Source organism: Salmo trutta, chromosome 37, assembly GCF_901001165.1.
Source record: "Salmo trutta chromosome 37, fSalTru1.1, whole genome shotgun sequence".
NCBI lineage: Eukaryota > Metazoa > Chordata > Actinopteri > Salmoniformes > Salmonidae > Salmo > Salmo trutta.
The window spans coordinates 6,621,786-6,643,044 of record NC_042993.1 but is presented as its reverse complement, the minus strand read 5'-3'; the positions used below and the strand labels follow the sequence as shown (position 1 = coordinate 6,643,044).

The 21,259-nt window shown below is 41.7% G+C and overlaps 1 protein-coding gene across 1 annotated transcript in view; it reads right to left on the bottom strand.

Annotated features, from left to right (window-relative positions):
• The window catches only part of LOC115176761 (sodium bicarbonate cotransporter 3), an 87,274-nt gene extending 66,015 nt beyond the window's left edge, over positions 1-21,259 (bottom strand). Inside the window, exon 1 of the mRNA XM_029737037.1 lies at positions 21,079-21,259. Within this exon, the coding sequence (XP_029592897.1) occupies positions 21,079-21,225 (147 nt within the window). The 5' untranslated portion in view covers positions 21,226-21,259. The remainder of the gene's footprint in view (positions 1-21,078) is intronic.

Below are 21,259 nucleotides of genomic sequence, written 5' to 3'. Positions count from 1 at the left end.
CTCCCCATCCAACCTGACAGAACTTGAGCAGATCTGCAGAGAAGAATGGGAGAAACTGCCAAAACACAGGTGTGCCAACTTGTAGTGTCATACCCAAGAAGACGAGGCTGTAATCACTGCCAAAGGTGCTTCAAAGTACTGAGTAAAGGGTATGAATACTTATGTAAATGTAATTGATAATTTAGAATAAATAAACTAAAAACCATCTAAATACCTGTTTTTGCTTTGTCATTATGGGCTATTGTGTGTAGATTGATTAGGAAAAAAACTATTTAATACATTTTAGAATTAGGCTGTAACGTAACAAAATGTTGAAAGAGGGGTCTGAATACTTTCTGAAGGCACTGTAAACTGAGCAACACCACCAGCGAGCCAGTCAAATAAAAAAAAGTGGGTCTGCCAATCAGCCTAAACACATCACATCAGTCAAAAGTTTGGACACCTACTCATTCAAGGATTTTTTATTATTTTCTACATTGTAGAATAATAGAAGTCATCACAAGTACGAAATAACACATATGGAGGGTTGCTACTTTGAAGAATCTCAAATATATTTTGTTTAAAACTTTTTTGGTTACTACATGATTCCATATGTTTTTCATAGCTCGTCTTCACTATTATTCTACAATGTAGAAAATAGTATAAAGAAAATAAAAACTCTGGAATGAGTATGTGTGACCAAACTTTTGACTGGTGCAATATATAACTATTAAGGTAATATGTGCCAAATAAATTCTCTCCAGCTGGGTTTTGCTAACTTGCTAATGTTAGCTAAGTGGCTAACATGTTAGCTTGCAAGATCAAGCTTCTTGGTAAGAGCAGCAGAGAACATCTCCTCCGGGATTAAGATCCCTGCTCCCTAACATTTGTTTTGTGCATGCTGAAAACTGTGTTTTGAGATACTTGCATAACTTTGTGAGCTGGGTTGTCTGTCCTAGTAGTAAATGTTTGCATGCGCTCGTTAGCACTTACCTAGCATCCTCTATAAGAATTCCTTAGTACTTGTTAGCATTCTGGTAAGTGACGTTTTGGGGCTTTTTCTACGTACATTTTTTTTTAATAGCGCCCCTTGTGTGCACTACCAGTAATACCATATATCCCGCGACGGCACAGGCATGAAGGTATGGACATCTGGATACCACCCAACCCTAGGAAGAAAGTGAAAGCAATAAGCTACAGTGAGCTACTGTCAGAATCCAAAGTGTCCTCATGTGCCCTGTGATCCGACGCTGACATCTGTGTCATCCTCCAAACACAGATCCGTCCAAGGTACTGCATCGCAGTGCACGAGGAGTCACTGTAGTCCCTGGTTCGAATCCAGGCTGCATCACATCCGGCTGTGATTGGGAGTTCCATAGTGCGGTACACAATTGGCCCAACGTCGTCCAGGTTTGGCCGGGGTAGGCAGTCATTGTAAATAAGAATTTGTTCTTAACTGACTTGCCTAGTTAAATGAAGGTTAAATTAAAAAACCAAATGTTTTATTTATATAACACAATGTAGAAGGAAACAGATGGCTTTGATAATCAAGGCAGACAACTCTATTCATCGGTTTTAAATTTCTCACAAAAAAAACTACATTTTTAGGCTCCATGGTGGCACAAAGCAAACAGTCAGACAATCCATGGGAGGGTGAGGGCCCAGGAAGCAGAGCATTCTTCTGGGAATAATGTCTGGAGGGCTGACAAGTCTGGGTCTGGGCAATTCCACAGGAACAGTGACAGAGACTCAGATGTTACTTTAAAAGTATGCCAAAAAAATTACATTGATTGTAAAGTTAAACAAACAAACAAACCATACAACTCTATGCACAAGGACTACTTTTAACAATTTCCAATAAGGGTTCTCATGGTTCGGTACGTATTGCGGTTTTAGGGTCACGGTTTGGATCGGTTTCAGTACAGCAGGAAAATGAAATGCCATTCACAATGTTCTTGGCATTGCCTCTTGTGACAGGATTGTTTTGTTGGACCTCTCAAGTTTCCACTCTGATGCTGCGTTTGTAACCATGTGGGAGGTGGGGAATTTACCAATTGTGATGTTGCAAATACCAGCTGAATGCATTCATGTCATTTGAACTTGTTGAGAAACGCTGATTGGCTAATGGCCAACAAGCTGCGTCAACCATAAACTAAAAGTACAGCTATCATTATTGTAACCAAACTATACAAAATTATAAAAAGCAATCTATTAAACTGCCAAAAATGCTGTTAGAGGCCATTTCCTTACTGGGTCACCATGTGGGAGAAAAATAAGAAAAATGTATGGACTCAACTATAGTAAGTTGCTTTGGATAAGAGCTTCTGCTAAATGACAAAAATGTATGTAAGTGGGTGCTCAGGATTAAAGACGGTTTTCGCATTAGTAATTACCAGTTGGAGGGCCATTCAAATCCAATTTTATTAGTCACATGCGCCGAATACAACAAATGCTTACTAACAAGCCCCTAACAAACAATGCAGTTTAAAAAAAGAATAAGAAATAAAAAAAGTAACAAGTAATTAAAGAGCAGCAGAAAAATAACAATAGCGAGACTATATACGGGGGGGTACCGGTACAGAGTCAATGTGCAGGGGCACCGGTTAGTTGAGGTAATATGTACATGAAGGTAGAGTTATTAAAAAGTGACTATGCATAGATGATAACAGAGTGTAGCAGCGGTGTAAAAGAGGCGGAGAGGGGGGCAACGCAAATAGACTGGGTAGCCATTTGGTTAGGTGTTCAGGAGTCTTATGGCTTGGGGGTAGAAGCTGTAAAGAAGCCTCTTGGACCTGGACTTGGCGCTCCGGTACCACTTGCCGTGCTTTAGCAGATAGAACAGTCTATGACTAGGGTGGCTGGAGTCTGACAATTTTTAGGACCTTCCTCTGACACCGCCTGGTATAGAGGTCCTGGATGGCAGGAAGCTTGGCCTCAGTGATGTACTGGGCTGTTCGCACTACCCTCTGTAGTACGTTGGGGTTGGAGGCCGAGCAGTTGCCATACCAGGCAGTGATGCAACCAGTCAGGATGCTCTTGATGGTGCAGCTGTAGAACCTTTTGAGGATCTGAGGACCCATGCAAAATCTTTTCAGTCTTCTGAGGGAAATAGGTTTTGTCGTGCCCTCTTCAGGACTGTCTTGGTGTGCTTGGACCATGTTAGTTTGTTGGTGATGTGGACACCAAGAAACTTGAAGCTCTCAACCTGCTCCACTACAGCCCGTCGATGAGAATGGGGGCGTGCTCAGTCCTGTTTTTCATGTTGTCCACAATCATCTCCTTTGTCTTGATCACGTTGAGGGAGAGGTTGTTGTCTTAGCACCACATGGCCAGGTCTCTGACCTCCTCCCTATAGGCCATCTCATCGTTGTCGGTGATCAGGCCTACCACTGTTGTGTCATCGGCAAACTTGATGGTGTTGGAGTCGTGCAGTCATGAGTGAACAGGGAGTACAGGAGGGGACTGAGCACGCACCCGAGGGCCCCCTGTGTTAACCTGTTAGGGCTAGGGGGCAGTATTTACACGGCCGGATAAAAAAACGTACCGATTTAATCTGGTTACTACTCCTGCCCAGTAACTAGAATATGCATATCATTATTGGCTTTGGATAGAAAACACCCTAAAGTTTCTAAAACTGTTTGAATGGTGTCTGTGAGTATAACAGAACTCATATGGCAGGCAAAAACCTGAGAAGATTTCATGCAGGAAGTGGCCTGTCTGAGAAGGAGTCGTTCTTCTTGTCTCTGTTTATTGAAGAGTGGGGATCTTAGCTGTAACGTGACACTTCATACGGCTTCCATAGGCTCTCAGAGCCCGGGAAAAAGCTGAACGATGACGAGGCAGCCTCTGGCTGAAACACATTATCGCCTTTGCCAAGTGGCCGATAAGAGGACAAAGGAATTAGGCGCGTGCCCGAGTCGACCGCGTGCTGTATTTTCTTTCGGCTGTTTACCTAATTGCAGATTCCCGGTCGGAATATTATCGCTTTTTTACGAGAAAAATGGCATAAAAATTGATTTTAAACAGTGGTTGACATGCTTCGAAGTACGGTAATGAAATATTTAGAAATCTTTTGTCACGAAATGCGCCGTGCGCGTGACCCTTATTTACCATTCGGATAGTGTCCTGAACGCACGAACAAAACGCCGCTGTTGGAACATAACTATGTATTATTTTGGACCACACCAACATTTGTTATTGAAGTAGAAGTCCTGGGAGTGCATTCTGACGAAGAACAGTAAAGGTAATCAAACTTTTCTAATAGTAAACCGGAGTTTGGTGAAGGCTAAACTTGCTGGGTGTCTAAATAGCTAGCCCTGTGATGCCGGGCTATCTACTTAGAATATTGCAAAATGTGCTTTCACCGAAAAGCTATTTTAAAAAAAATCGGACATAGAGTACATAGAGGAGTTTTGTATCTATAATTCTTAAAATAATTGTTATGCTTTTTGTGAACGTTTATCGTGAGTAATTTAGTAAATTCGCCGGAAGTTTGCGGGGGGTATGCTAGTTCTGAACGTCACATGCTAATGTAAAAAGCTGGTTTTTGATATAAATATGAACTTGATTGAACAAAACATGCATGTATTGTATAACATAATGTCCTAGGTGTGTCATCTGATGAAGATCATCAAAGGTTAGTGCTGCATTTAGCTGTCTTCTGGGTTTTTGTGACATTATATGCTAGCTTGAAAAATGGGTGTCTGATTATTTCTGGCTGGGTACTCTGCTGACATAATCTAATGTTTTGCTTTCGTTGTAAAGCCTTTTTGAAATCGGACAGTGTGGTTAGATTAACGAGAGTCTTGTCTTAAAAATGCTGTAAAATAGTCATATGTTTGAAGTAATAGAAATTGAAGTAATAGCATTTCTAAGGTATTTGAATATCGCGCCACAGGATTCAACTGGCTGTTACGTAGGTGGGACGATTTGGTGCCACCTACCCTAGAGAGGTTAACTGAAGCCTTACAACCTTCGGGAAGTAGACAAAGCTTTGAGTAGTAGTTGAATTCAACCATTGAGATAGAAAATTCTCGTGACAACAGTAAATTGTACTCTACTGTATAAACATGTGAAACAGACATCTATGATTGATTCAGACTGACCACATTTTAAAAAAATAATTTAAATGACTTTTCAACGTTCATGGACATCGGTCTGCAGTAGCCTACTCAAACAGCTGGCTCTAACAAACAAAGACGGGAGCTATGTTAGCTAGCTGGCTATCCAACAATGGAACTCTTCCAAGGTAAGCTTTTGGTTTTATTAATTTAATGCCACCGGGGCCTGCCAGTGTAACTGCTAAATTGCACTGCATGATTGTAGTGGGTTAACTAAAGCGTTAGTTCTAGTAGTCATGTTGACTATGACGTTAGCTAATATGGTGACAACGATGTAGGCTGTGTGTAGCGGTTGTCGGTTATGGTATGAAGGTTTGGCTTGGAAAGGTTTTCGTCTGGTCACAGACAGCTGTTGTGTGACCAGTCCACAAGCGAAGGAAAAAAGGTGAGAGGAGGAGAACGTGTAGATGCGAGAAGGAATTATACAATGAGAAAAGTGATAATGCTGTTTCTATGTGGCTACTATGAAAGTGAACTGTTTGAAGGTGATCAGGGGAGTATTCATTATGTCGATTCTGTTGAAAACCATTTCTTAAAACAGAAGCAAACTGAACTGGAATAAATATTAATGAATTTGTCCAATAGAAACTCTCATTCGCAACTAATGATTACACCTTAGATCTGGCAGATGTAGGCAAGAGTGTGCAAGGCATTTATTTTATTTAACTAGGCAAGTCCGTTAAGAACAAATTCTTATTTACAATGGCAGCCTACCCCGGCCAAACCCGGACGACGAGCAGAGGTAACGTAGCTAGATGACTATATACCACAGAGGCTAACGTTCAGAGCCCTTCACTTTTCCCACATTTTGTTATGATACAGCCTTATTCTAAAATGGATTACATTTGTTTTTGTTCCATCCATCTACACACAATACCCCATAATGGCAAAGCAAAAAACAGGTTTAGAATTTTTTTGCAAATGTATGTATGTATGTATGTATGTATGTATGTATGTATGTATGTATGTATGTATGTATGTATGTATGTATGTATGTATGTATGTATGTATGTATGTATGTATGTATGTATGTATGTATGTATGTATGTATGTATGTATGTATGTATGTAAAAACTAAACAAAAACCGAAATATCACATTTACATAAGTATTCAGACCTTTTACTCGGTACTTTGTTGAAGCACCTTTGGCAGCGATTACAGCTTCGAGTCTTCTTGGGTATGACGCTACAAGCTTGGCACACCTGTATTTGGGGAGTTTCTCCAATTGTTCTCTGCAGATCCTCTCAAGCTCTATCAGGTTGGATGGGGAGTGTCACTGCACAGCTATTTTCAGGTCTGTCCAGAGATGTTCGATCGGGTTCAAGTCTGGGCTCTGGCTGGACCACTCAAGGACATTCAGAGACTTGTCACGAAGCCACTCCTGTGTTGTCTTGGCTGTGTGCTTAGGGTCACTGTCCTGTTGGAAGGTGAACCTTCACCCCAGTCCGAGGTCATCATCAAGGATCTCTCTGTACTTTGCTCCGTTCATCTTTCCCTCGATCCTAACTAATCTCCCAGTCCCTGCCGCTGAAAAACATCCCCACAGCATGATGCTGCCACTGCGCTTCACCACAGGCGATGAAGGGTGCCTGGTTTCCTCCAGATGTGATGCTTGGCATTCAGACCAAAGAGTTCAATCTTGATTTCATCAGACCAGAGAATCTTGTTTCTCCTTTAAGTGCCTTTTGGCAAATTCTAGGCAGGCTTTTATGTGCCTTTTACTGAAGAGTGGATTCCATCTGGCCACTCTACCATAAAATCCTGATTGGTGGAGTGCTGCAGAGATGGTTGTCCTTCTGGAAGGTTCTCTTATCCCCACAGAGGAACTCTAGAGCTCCTTCAGAGTGACCATCGGGTTCTTGGTCACCTCCCCAACCAAGGCCCTTCTCCCCAGATTGCTCAGTTTGGCTGAACGACCAGCTCTAGGAAGAGTCTTGGTGGTTCCAAACTTCTTCCATTTAAGAATGATGGAGGCCACTGTGTTCTTGGGGGCCTTCAATGCTGTAGAAATGTTTTGGTACCCTTCCTCAGATCTATGCCTCAACACAATCCTGACTCGGAGGTCGACGGACAATTCCGTCAACCTCATTGCTTAGTTTTTGCTCTGACATGCGCTGTCATCTGTGGGACCTTATATAGACATGTGTGTGTGCCTTTCCAAATCATGTCCAATCAATTGAATTTACCACATGTGGACTTCAATCAAGTTGTAGAAACATCTCAAGGATGATCAATGGAAACAGAATGCACCCGAGCTCAATTTCCAGTCACATAGCAAAGGGTCTAAATACTTATGTAAATAAGGTATCCTTCATGTTTTTTATACATTTACAAACATTTCTAAAAACCTGTTTTCACTTTGTTATTATAGGGCATTGTGTGTAGATTGAGGATTTACTTTTTTTTTTTTTTAAAACATCTTAGATGGGCTGTAATGTAACAAAATCTGTCTAAAGTGAAGGGGTCTGAATATTTTCCAAATGCACTATGTGTTCTATTTACATAGTCCGATCCCATCAACAACAGAACGGGCATCAACATCAAGCTCAGCACAAGGAACTAGTGTAAGTCACCTTTGCTAAATCTTTCCATGACTCCATGATGAGAAAATAAATATACTGGAGCTAGGCATAAACATGGTCTGCGTTTTGTTGTCATAGTTGGCGTGTTAGAAGTAGGCTACATCTTCTACTGTAGTTCTCTGTATTATGGAGGCTTAGTTGATTGTTTATGTTAAGTTTGAAGTCTAAATTGGAGAAAAGCATAGTTATTAGTAAGGAGGGGTTGGTGTGGGTGACTAACTGGTGTCTGTTGGGGGTGGGTATTGTGTGTGAAGGTTAGTCAGAATGAGCTATTGACATGTGGAGGATTGGTGGATATACTGTGCATTTGGAAAAGTATTCAGACCCCTCGACTTTCCACATGTTATATATTAACACACACAGCGAAAACAAGTTTTTACAAAATTCCCAGCTATCTTCAATAAAGGTATGATTGGAGAATGAAACAGGTGTTAAACATGGGCAGCGGAAAGCAGCAGTCGACTACTCCATTGTTGACACAAATCAGTAGACCCATAATGAATATCTTAGAAAATACCATATTGGTATCATTCACTTTTAAAACAATTTAATCTGTTTTCTTCTATTATCATTTGGACTAGTGAGGCCATTTCTCCACTAGCCCACCTATTGTTCCTGCAGTGAGGAGGATTCACTATCTAATGTATTCATAATTTATCTGAACATACAATGCAAAAAAAGCATACAAAAAGCATACAAATTAGGGAGACAAATGAGCAGCGCTCTTAACAATGCAATTTGTTAGGATACTGACGAGTCACTCAATTTAACGTCACTGCCTGGCAAGTCCTGATGAACTTCATATCGATAATAAAAACAAGATCTTTAGTTGACTTGTCCCGATGCAATACCATGGATATATAACTATGTTATAGGATTTATAAATGGCAGGGATATACACAAGATCAACTTTACTCAGTTCGTCACCTTTTATAAACTAGTCAAGCTTGCTGTTCGTCAATCAAAGCACAGTAAACAGCCTATGCGCCACCACTCCGTGGCCAGAGTCCAATGTTTACTTTTTTCCGTTGGTCAAAAGTCTACTGTCCCAAACAGAATTTATACTGTCCTGGACATGGTGCAGTTCCATACATTGAGGTCATGGGGCCTACAGGTTGTCATGTTCTCTATATTTCAGCTAGTACTAGGCTTTTTTGGATTATTAAGACATGTATTAAAAAGCTGTGTAGTATAATTTAGCAATGCATGTCATTACTCTATAATTGCATTGGATTAATTGCATGCATTTGTTTCTAAAGTGTAATTGAGAAGATTTGAAAATAGGACGCTGCCCCTTTAATACAGATGTTCCAGAAGAGATGTCGACCTGTGGCTACAGTAGGCTAGCCAAGACGAATGCTAGGTGTCTTTTTGTAACTTCCTTTTTCCAGACTCAACAGTGGCAAGTGTATTGCTAGTAGAGGTCGACCGATTAAATCGGAATGGCCAATTAATTTGGCCAGAATTCAAGTTTTCCTAACAATCGGTAATCGACATTTTTGAATACCGATCATGGCCGATTACATTGCACTCCACGAGGAGACTGCATGGCAGGCTGACTACCTGTTATGCGAGTGCAGCAAGGAGCCAAGGTAAGTTGCTAGCTAGCATTAAACGCATCTTATAAAAAACAATCAATCTTAACATAATCACTAGTTAACTACACATGGTTGATGATATTACTAGTTTATCTAGCTTGTCCTACGTTGCATATAATCGATGCGGTGCCTGTTAATTTATCATTGAATCATAGCTTACTTTGCCAAACGAGTCATTTAACAAGCGTATTCACCAAAAAAGCACTGTCGTTGCACCAATGTGTACCTAACTATAAACATCAACGCCTTTCTTAAAATCAAAAACACAAGTACATATTTTTAAACCTGCATATTTAGTTAATATTGCCTGCTAACATGAATTTCTTTTAACTAGGAAAATTGTGTCACTTCTCTTGCGTTCTGTGCAACAGAGTCAGGGTATATGCAGCAGTTTGGGCCGCCTGGCTCGTTGCGAACTGTGTGAAGACTATTCTTCCTAACAAAGACGGCTAACATCGCCAAAAACGGGGGATGATTTAACAAAAGCGCATTTGCGAAAAAAGCACAATCGTTGCACGAAATGTACCTAACCATAAACATCAATTCCTTTCTTAAAATCAATACACAGAAGTATATATTTTTTAAACCTGCATATTTAGTTAAAAGAAATCCAGGTTAGCAGGCAATATTAAACTTGGGAAATTGTGTCACTTCTCTTGCGTTCATTGCATGCAGAGTCAGGGTATATGCAAGAGTTTGGGCCGCCTGGCTCGTTGCGAACAAATTTGCTAGAATTTTACGTAATTCTGACATAACATTGAAGGTTGTGCAATGTAACAGGAATATTTAGACTAAAGGATGCCACCCGTTAGATAAAATACGGAACGGTTCCGTATTTCACTGAAAGAATAAACATTTTGTTTTCTAAATGATAGTTTCCGGATTTGACCATATTAATGACCTAAGGCTCGTATTTCTGTGTGTTATTATGTTATAATTAGGTCTATGATTTGATATTTGATAGAGCAGTCTGAGCGGTGGTAGGCAGCAGCAGGCTCGTAAGCATTCATTCAAACAGCACTTTCGTGCGTTTGCCAGCAGCTCTTCGCTGTGCTTCAAGCATTGAGCTGTTTATGACTTCAAGCCTATCAACTCCCGAGATTAGGCTGGTGTAGCCGATGTGAAATGGCTAGCTAGTTAGCGGGGTGCGCGCTAATAGCGTTTCAAATCGGTGACGTCACTCGCTCTGAGACCTTGAAGTAGTTGTTGCTCTGCAGCAGCCACGAGTTTTGTGGAGCGATGGGTAACGATGCTTCGAGGGTGGCTGTTGTCGATGTGTTCCTGGTTCGAGTCCAGGTAGGGGCGAGGAGAGGGACGGAAGCTACACTGGCAATACTGAAGTGCGTATAAGAACATCCAATAGTCAAAGGTATATGAAATACAAAATGGTATAGAGAGAAATAGTCCTATAATAACTACAACCTAAAAAACTTCTTACCTGGGAATATTGAAGACTCATGTTAAAAGGAACCACCAGTTTCATATGTTCTCATGTTCTGAGCAAGGAACTTAAACGTTAGCTTTTTTACATGGCACATATTGCACTTTTACTTTCTTCTCCAACACTTTGTTTTTGCATTATTTAAACCAAATTGAACATGTTTCATTATTTATTTGAGACTAAATAGATTTTATTAATGTATTAAGTTAAAATAAAAGTGCTCATTCAGTATTGTTGTAATTGTCATTATTACAAATAAATAAACAAAAAAATCGTCCGATTAATCGGTATCGGCTTTCGCCGGTCCTCAAATAATAGGCGCTGAAAAATCATAATCGGCCGACCTCTAATTGCTAGTATGTTCACTATTGAAGGTTTACTTTTGTAAATCACTTTCCTTAAAATAAATAAGCTCAGCAAGTAGATTGATGGGCACTTCTTTTGCTCTGGAGAGCACGCATGTGCTGTGTGAAGGCATCAACTCAAATGACATTTTATTGGTACATGCACATGGTTAGCAGATGTTATTGTGAGTGTAGCGAAATGTACTCATGTACTAATCAAGACGCCGAGTGCTCGAGAAGTTGTGACTCGCTGGAGCTTGAAATGAACAGCCAATCATATTGTTCAAATACAAATAGCATGACATTTACGTGTCTAGTCTTCAAAATGGTAGACTGCAACAGAGCAGGTAAATGTTTAACTGGAATGCAAAAATGCACTGAAAAGTCTGGCACAGTAGACTCATCGTTACCACATTATATGGGACGAACAAATTCACTCACATATGGAATGTGCAAATTCACTCACATTATATGGATGTGCAAATTTATGCGCTCTCCCCTCTGTGTAAAGACATTTGACTGCAACCACAATTTATGCGCTCTCTCCTTCTGTCTGTGCTGATGGTGTATCAGCACAGACAGAAGGAGAAACCCAGACATGTCACAGGGGCTATAAAGCTGAAGAATCCGTTTAGAACGTTTTCTCACCAAATGTTAGTGAGAGGCAGTCCAGTCGCAGGTAGTGGGAGGATGGAACTAGGTGAAACTGGGCTGCCAGTATGCAAATTTTCTCATTGATGAAACATCTGATTACAAAACATTTTTCTGTTGCCAAAACCAACATCTGTTACAAACAAAGTGCACTAAGTTGTATAGACTTGTTGCTTTGCCAAAGTAATAAAAAATGGCGTTGTTTTGGAGTGCAAGGTCGAATTGAGTCTGTGCACACGCGCGCTTCAGAGGAGGCGTTCCCTAACGGAAATATGCAAATACATGCTACAATGGAATCATGCTAGCTTGTGCTTGGCTTTGCCCACCTCCTTGCTTGTTCTGCCCACTATGCTTCATTTGCTCCCCTGGTAAACGACAGATTAACCATCTTGGGTTAGTTATAAATAGCTTTGCCAGCGGTATTTCTGTCTTCGCTCACTTTGTGACTGACAACTTTGTGACTGACAACTTTGTGACTGACAGGTGCCTGTCCTATCAATAGATCGCTAAAATATGCATATCATTCATTCTTGCGGGAGAGGGCTCGGCAGACTTTTCTGACTATCTAATTTAAAAATTGCCTAGTTAATCTAAATGGAAAAAGTACCCGGCTGAAAATATGTCTAGTCGACTGTATAGCCAACAGCCAGTGTTAGTGGAAAACTGGAAATTCTGTTACTGATTTGGTAACAGAATGGTGCATTTTAAAAATCACAAACCAAATGATCAGTAAAAACACTAACTAATTGGTAGGCCTACCTTTAAATTGTTGCTTCTGTGAACTTTCATTCTCCTCCCTCATGAGGGAGAGAAATTAGAAAATGTCAGAGACATGGGTTTTTGGTAACAGAATGACAAGTCACTAGGCAATATTTCATTCATTTACAGAAAGCAAATCATTTCTGCAAAACTAAATATAAAATGTTGATACTAGTTGGCAGGGGTCGGGCACAGATGTTGGGCGATTAGGTCTGGCTCGCAGTCGGCGTTCCAATTCACCCCAAAGGTGTTTGATGGGGTTGAGGTCAGGGCTCTGTGCAGGCCAGTCAAGTTCTTCCACACGATCTCAAAAAACATTTCCGTATGGACTTTGCTTTGTGCACAGGGGCATTATCAGGCTGAAACAGGAAAGGGCCTTCCCCAAACAGTTGCCACAAAGTTGGAGGCACAGAATCGTCTAGAATGTCATTGTATAACGTAGCGTTAAGATTTCCCTTCACTGGAACTAAGGGGCCTTGCCCGAATCATGAAAAACAGCCCAAGACCATTATTCCTCCTTCACCAAACTTTACAGTTAGCACTATGCATTGGGGCAGGTAGCGTTCTCTGCCAAACCCAGATTTGTCCGTCAGACTGTCAGATGGTAAAGCATGATCCATCACTCCAGAGAAAGCATTTCCACTGCTCCAAAGTCCAATGGCGGCGAGCTTGACACTTGGCATTACGCATGATGATCTTAGGCTTGTATGTGGCTGCTTGGCCATGGAAACCAATTTCATAAAGCTCCTGAGGAACAGTTATTGTGTTGACGTTGCTTCCAGAGGCAGTTTGGAACTCGGTAGTGAGTGTTGCAACCGAGGACAGACGATTTTTATGCGCTACGCGCTTCAGCACTCGGCAGTCCCGTTCTGTGGGCTTGTGTGGCCTACCACTTCACGGCTGAGACATTGTTGCTCCTAGACGTTTCCACTTCACAATAACAGCACATACAGTTGACCAGGGCAGCTCTAGCAAGGCAAATATTTAACAAACTGACTTGTTGGAAAGATGGCATCTTATGATGGTGCCATGTTGAAAGTCATTGAGGTCTTCATTAAGGCCATTCTACTGCCAATGTTTTGTCTATGGAGAAATTAATGGCTGTGTGCTCAATTTTACACACCCGTCAGCAACAGGTGTGGCTGAAATAGCCGAATCAACTAATTTGAAGGGTTGTGTCCACATACTTCTGTCTGTGTGTGTGTGTATGTACACACACACCAGGTGTGTGAGCCTTCCCAAATCATGTCCAATCAATTGAATTTACCACAGGTGGACTCCAATCAAGTTGTAGAAACATCAAGGTTGATGCCTAGTTAAATAAAGGTTCAATTAAAAATTATGGAAACAGGATGCACATGAGCTCAATTTCAAGTCTCATAGCAAAGGGTCTGAATACATTTGCAAGAATAAAAAAATAAAAAAACTGTTTTCGCTTTGTCATTATGGAGTATTGTGTGTAGATTAAATATATATATATATATATATATATATATATATATATATATATTAGTATCATCAATCAATTTTAGAATAAGGCTGTAACGTAACAAAATGTGGAAAAAGTCAAGGGGTCTGAATAGTTTTTGAATGCAACACACACTGTATTTTAATACCTTTTTAAGAGTTCCTGGTAGATGTTTTCTAAGACCCACTTTCCATCTGTTTCACCAGATTTCCGATCCTTTTCCTATTCCACATTTTCAGGATGGAAAATTAATATATACCTTCACTTAATAAATTACTCAGCTTTCACTTGACACCAAATTTGATGTGATGCTATGAACATCCCTTTAGTGCCCATGGGTTACCGTATGTTATGTAAAGTCCCTCGTGCTGAGAGGTGTATGTAACATCCTATGAATGAGATACTGGCCCCTGTAACATCCCTCTATTCTGCTTCAGTCAAGTAGTCAGGAGGACAACCCATGGGGCTTTCTTTAGCTCCGTCTCCAGGCTACAACCCACCGGTGCTGCTATTGCTGACACTTAATCCACTCTGGGTAGGCCTGGGTGATATACGACTCATATAGGCCTACACACACCCATATCGCAATTACACTGAAGAGGCCAATACACAAAACTGTAGGTGTAAACCCCTCTGATAAAAATAACAGCGGAAGAAAACATGAAAAGTCGTTCTACTCTACTGCTACGCTGATGGTTAAGAGTGTTGGGCCAGTAACCGAAAGGTTGCTGGTTTGAATCCCTGAGCCAGCAAACTGGAAAAATCTGCCGTTTTGCCCTTGAGCAAGGCAATTAACCAACAACTGCTCCCCGAGCGCTGATGACATGGGCGTTGATTAAGGCAGCCCCCCACACCTCTCTGATAAATGCGGAAGACACATTTTGGTTGAATGCATTCAGTTGTGCAACTGTCTAGGTGTTCCTTTTCCCTTCCATTTTCTGATGACAGTCTCCTGATGCCTAATCTGAACGTTTTCTGAACATTCTGTGAACCCGCCACTTACCCTACTTTTGATCAGGATAATGATATACAGGCTTGCAAAGAAAAACACCATCACCACCAAGCCAGCTGAGATATCAGAATATGAACAAATGGCGAGCAAACACAGAACCTGTCATCTCTACTGTAATATCCTCAAACTCTCACATTGAACCATTCACAGTGAAACAAGTGCTGTATCATGCTAGTCAGTAAACCAGCCAAGTTACTCAAACTGCTTCTCTCTTGTTCTCACTCAATCCCTGTTCCATTTTAGGACAATCAGCTGAAAAGAAATGGATACAAACGCAACATGAACCCACTAAACTCCTGGCTACTTGTAGATTGCAATCTAGACCTATAAAGTAATACATTGAGGCCACACAGTTTGGTATTGCTATCCTTGTGTGGACCAAAGAATTGATTCCCATCCAAAATCTTATTTTCCCTAAATCTATGCCTAACTCTAATCTTTAACCCCTAACACTATGCTTAACCCTAAATTAGCATTTTTCCCTCATAGGGACTGACAAAATGTCCTTGTTTTACTATCCTTGTGAGGACTTGGTACCACAAGGATTGTTCACACACACACACACACACACGAGTATAAAATGTGAAATTAAAAATGGTAGTGAAACATAGACTCAAGGCTGTAGCAAAACCTACCAAACGCTGAATAGAAACTATTTTCCGTTTCACACTACTGCCACCCACCTCTCTTGTTTATCTTCCCCTCTTACTTCCTGTCTCCCCCAATCGCTCTTCATCTCTCCTCTCAGATGTAACCAGACTTACTGTCTGCAGCACATGCACTCCTTCCCCCTTCTCCATAACGGGGAAGAGGGGAAGAATCACCGCAGGCAGGGTAACTTCTGTTCTTACTGGAGGGGTAGGAATGTAAATGTTTCCTAGGTTTTAAGCTTCCACTGTGCTTATGTGCATTTCAGAATCTATGCATCTCCAGATAGCCATGTATCTCCCAAAGACCATCCCACAAGTGTGAAGAAGAAGAGGTGGAGAAAGAAAGAGTGAGATGTGCATGGAAAAAAATGGGACAGACCGATGCACTCTATTAACCGGCTGCTCGCTCAGCAACCAATCCAGTCAGGCTCTATGATTTTCTAATGTCTCCCTTCAACCAATCGCTGTCGGTTTGGCACACATACACACACACACCAGAGAGAGGGAGAGATAAAGGTGGGGGTTGGCCATTAAAAGAGGTAGATGAAAAGAGGGGGGCTTTGGAAGTCAAAAGGGAGAGAAAGCGTGAGAGAGGGGGATGGAGTTCCTCAGGGTCCAGTCTCAATAGCTTAATCATTCAGTTCCTGATAGCAGGGACAGTCATACCGACCGGCAGACACACAGTCTGTGTGAGGGAGATGTTCAACATGATACACAAAAAAGTCAGTGAGCTCTTTTTGATGTTTTGGAAGGAGCAAAAAATATCACCATGGGTGAACATGGCTGCTTTCACACAGGCAGTCCAATTCTGATATTCTTTTCACTAATTTGTCTTTTGACCAATCACAGATCTTTTCAAATATGTTTTCAGAGCTGATCTGATTAGTCAAAAGACCAATTAGTGGAAAAATTATCAGAATTAGCTGCCTGTCTAAACACTGCCAATGCATAAAAAAAAGATTAAAATGGAAATACTGTGAATCCTCTAGCGGGTTCTATCACTTGCTGATGAGTCGTGCAGAAAACCATACAATTGCTACCTATCTCCCACTCTGTTCTAAGTGTTTGTATGCCGTCTGCGAGAGAGGGAAGTCAGTAAGACTAATTTGTATAACTCACTGTACTCAACAGGGAAGTGAAAACAGTCAGAGGAAGAACCAAAATAAGACAGATGGAGATCAGCCTCCACCGTGGGAAACATAGCCTAACCTTAATACACCAGGCATAACTCAATAGACCTTGAAAAGACGAAGATGTCCCCTTCAGGCCTCTACTACAGTGTAATAACCGGTCAAGGGGCCTCCGATCAAAGTGACATCCTGAATGAGGCAGGTCTGTGTGAGTCATAGAGAAATTCCATTAGAGACCCAACTTACATCTGATAGGAAAGATGTGATTGTAGAATTCATTCTGTGCATACTTTTTTTTTTTTTTTTTTTCTTTTTTTTTTTACATAAATCACCTTTTAGTAGACTAACGTTTGGTTTTGATTTGTCCCAGTATGGTCTCTAAAGCAGGGCTCTTCAACCCCACTGTCCTGTAGATTCACTCCAACCCTAATCTAGCGCACCTGAGATTCTAATAATTAGCTGGTTGATAAGAGGAATCAGGTGAGTTACAACTGGGGTTGGAGCAAAAACCTACAGGAGGGTAGCTCTCCAGGAACAGGGTTGGAGAAAAAACCTACAGGAGGGTAGCTCTCCAGGAACAAGGTTGGAGAAAAAACCTACAGGAGGGTAGCTCTCCAGGAACAGGGTTGGAGCAAAAACCTACAGGAGGGTAGCTCTCCAGGAACAAGGTTGGAGCAAAAACCTACAGGAGGGTAGCTCTCCAGGAACAGGGTTGGAGCAAAAACCTACAGGAGGGTAGCTCTCCAGGAACAGGGTTGGAGCAAAAATCTACAGGAGGGTAGCTCTCCAGGAACAAGGTTGGAGCAAAAACCTACAGGAGGGTAGCTCTCCAGGAACAGGGCTGGAGCAAAAACCTACAGGAGGGTAGCTCTCCAGGAACAAGGTTGGAGCAAAAACCTACAGGAGGGTAGCTCTCCAGGAACAGGGTTGGAGAAAAAATCTACAGGAGGGTAGCTCTCCAGGAACAGGGTTGGAGTAAAAACCTACAGGAGGGTAGCTCTCCAGGAACAGGGTTGGAGTAAAAACCTACAGGAGGGTAGCTCTCCAGGAACAGGGTTGGAGTAAAAATCTAAGGAGGGTAGCTCTCCAGGAACAGGGTTGGAGAGCCCTGCTCTAGTGTCCTTCCTGGAGGCCCTCAGGCAGAAAAGACTGGACAAGAAATTAAAGTTCATGAACCCCTGGCTGTCCTCACAGAAGGGGTTGGAACTTGGAAGGCTTGGAAAACAAAGTGTTGAAATGGTAAACAGATGATGTCATGATCATTCCATTTCCAGACAGGACTAAGACCTCATGCACATTTCGCTAGCTCCTTAACATGGAAGTGTGGATTAAGAACACAAATGCTTATCAAATGGTTCATGGCATACATTTTCAGTACAGAGGACTTGACCTCTAATATGACTTGTGTCTGAGCATGTAGCCTATGTTATGACATAAACATGCACACATGGTAGGCTTCTGGCTCTCTGTTCTCTCATGGTGACGAATAGAGCAGCTCCAATGCAGTCAGGAGTGTAGCTGAATCAGGAGGGGGGAGGTCCTTGCTATTGTCCTGTTAGCAGCCACAAGCTGCAGGGGGAGGTCCCAGAGCCCAGGGTACCAGACTGCAGTAAGGCCTCAACCTGCTGAGCTCATGACTGTGTCCACCAGTCCCCAGTGTGTGGGAGTGAGTTCTGACATTCCCAGTGTGTGCCTGTGTCAGTCAGCTGGCTTTACCCCTGCCTTTGTCTGCTCAGCCCTGCCAGCACCAGAGCTGCTGAGTCTCCAGACAGACACAATGATGCTTCCTGGTGTCAAAGCTCCCTTTAGAAAGGGCTAGACATGTGCCCACTTACATCAACACCTTTGACCCAAATCAGAGGTGTAAAAGGTCTATATTGTAGTATAGGATTAACAATCACAGATTATGCCCACTACAATAAAGCAGCCTTGTGCCTGGTAATTAGCTAGTAACTAGTCAGCATATCAACAATGTTAAGAGATGGAGACTAATTCAAATCTCACAGAGTTAGTCTGATAATTCAATGTCTAGTCCAGACAGCGTCTGTAATGGAACTTTGTCTTGCACGTGACAGCATTGAGCACTTCAAACTTTAAAGACAATCACAGTGATACTAAATAACATGCCCCACACACGCTGTCATGTTGTTGTGTTTTGTTTAGAGGTCAGGGTCCACACGCAATAAGAAAGATTTGACGCTCCAGAGTCTACACAGCAAGGAAGCGTCCCACAAACATAATCAGAAAGCATCACCATGGAGGCAGAACACAGTGGATGTATATACTCATTCACAAACTACCTGTACTCGGCAGCATCGTTTTACTATCTATCTACAATTTTTTATTTAACCTTCATTTAACTAGGCAAGTCAGAACAAATTCTTATTTACAATGACAGCCTAGGCACAGTGGGTTAACTGCCTAGTTCAGGGGCAGAACAACAGATTTGTACCTAGTCAGCTCGGGAATTGGATCTAGCAACCTTTCGGTTACAAGCCCAACGCTCTAACCACTAGGCTACCTGCCGCCCATATAACAGCCTGTACCAATAGCAACCTATATTCAAACCAGGTGAATATATGATCTAAGAAAAGGTGTTGCGTCATTCACATGGCAAAGTGTTGGAAATGGGATTATAATTCCCCACCACACCCACTCAGCTAGGTTAGAGTGTTGGTCTCACAACCGAAAAGCTCGCTAGTTCGAATACCCGAGCGGACAAGATGAAAAATCTGTCAGACGTGCCCTTGAGCAAGGCACTTAACCTACATTTGCTCCAGGGGTGCCGTACTACCTTGTATGTGAAAATAAAACATATTGTTTTATGTATTTTTTACTCAAGTGTTGACTGTGTAGGTTTATAGCAAGTCTGGTCCTGTTCTTTATTAGTGATTTGACATGTCTGCAACAGACCCTATGATCTAGGCCTACTTAGTACAAGTGGGGTTATGTTTCCAGATGGGATCTTTTCTGGGCTATAGCCCATGTGTGGCTGTACTGAGAAAAATGGTAATTGCATCTTTCTGTGGGCACTAACTCTGCCATTGGTTTGTTCAACAAAGCCTATACGGGGAATTGAATGGCGTTTTTGGATAAACGCCGAAGGGTCTGTTGCAAACACAGGTTAAGGAGATGTTATGTTTTGTTCTATGAGAATCTTCATCAGCTAATGTCACTGTGAATTAAGGTAAATTTAAAACACAAAGCACATAAAGGCTTCATCATTAATAGTAGAGTGTTGTCTAGGCTTTATGAATGTCACCATCAGTTTGTGATACAGCCAAGCTATAAACATACAAAGGCTGAGAGAGAGGGAGAGGATTTATAGGAATAGGCTAGTTCCCCGTTTAGAAAACTGTAAATCTAGATAGTATTTGGTAGGTTAACTTCATGGCCACACACAGACAGACAGACTCATGACAGAGATTGGGAAATATTGAGCCTTAATATTGAGAGGGGGACAGAAAAGAAGGGCACAGACAATGGTCAATTTGAGGTTCGCATATGTGGTCCAGTCAGCGCAACAAAGTCCTGGCCCGGATATGGAACACCATCTCTCCCAACTGCACACAATCATCAGGGTCTTATTCGTTAGGGCACACTGTAGCAAAACATTTTGCAACAGAAAACAATTAATGAATATGACACTGCTGAACTCGAATGTCAGGAAGAGAACAGGGAAATACCCCCATGTGACACAATGGTAAACTGCCTTTCAAGAGAACTCAGTATCTTCAATGAAATAATTTGAGGTCAGGGATCCAATAGTGATGAAACGGTGGATTTAAACATTGAAATGTACCATAAGAAGTTTTAGCTACAGTAAACGTCCTGTAGCTACGGTAGAGAGGGGGGGAGACATGAGACATTGGGAGTCCACGAGGTGATACCCTCTGACCACCCCGGGCGCGCGCACATGTCCTCTTAACAATAAAAGGTTTTCCTCTCAGTTTCAACACCCTTTGCCTCTGAATCATCGCTAGAGAGACCGACGACATATAGGCTACTTCCTGGCACACACATGGTACCCAACAACAATTACAAAGGAAAACATATGTGCATACCTATCTCTCACGTTTATACCACGTATTAAGTAACAGCAATGAAGTTGTTTCCTATTGTAAGTTAGCTAACTACATGTTTATTGTCACTTCCATCTCGATATGCCTTGGTGGCAAAGCATAACTGAACCCCCACCCCCATTTCGTACCCATTCCTTTCTCTTGAGAAATGCGCCCTCAACTGAACTGCTAGCCACCAAGCTAACAAGTAATTTCCAGAAACTTACAAAAAAATAAAAAAGGTGAACAAAACAAAAAACGTGACCACGACTTGTTACTTACGGATGTCAAGAGGGGTCGCATCTGTTCACTGGCCTCTTCTTCCATTTGTCCAAATTTCTGTCCCCTATCCTCTGGGAGAATTTGAATATCGAATACCGAAATACCCTTTTTTGACGTGTCACCGACACTAACTCGACTGACTGGCATTTTTACTAACCTAACGTAGCGATTTTTACATACA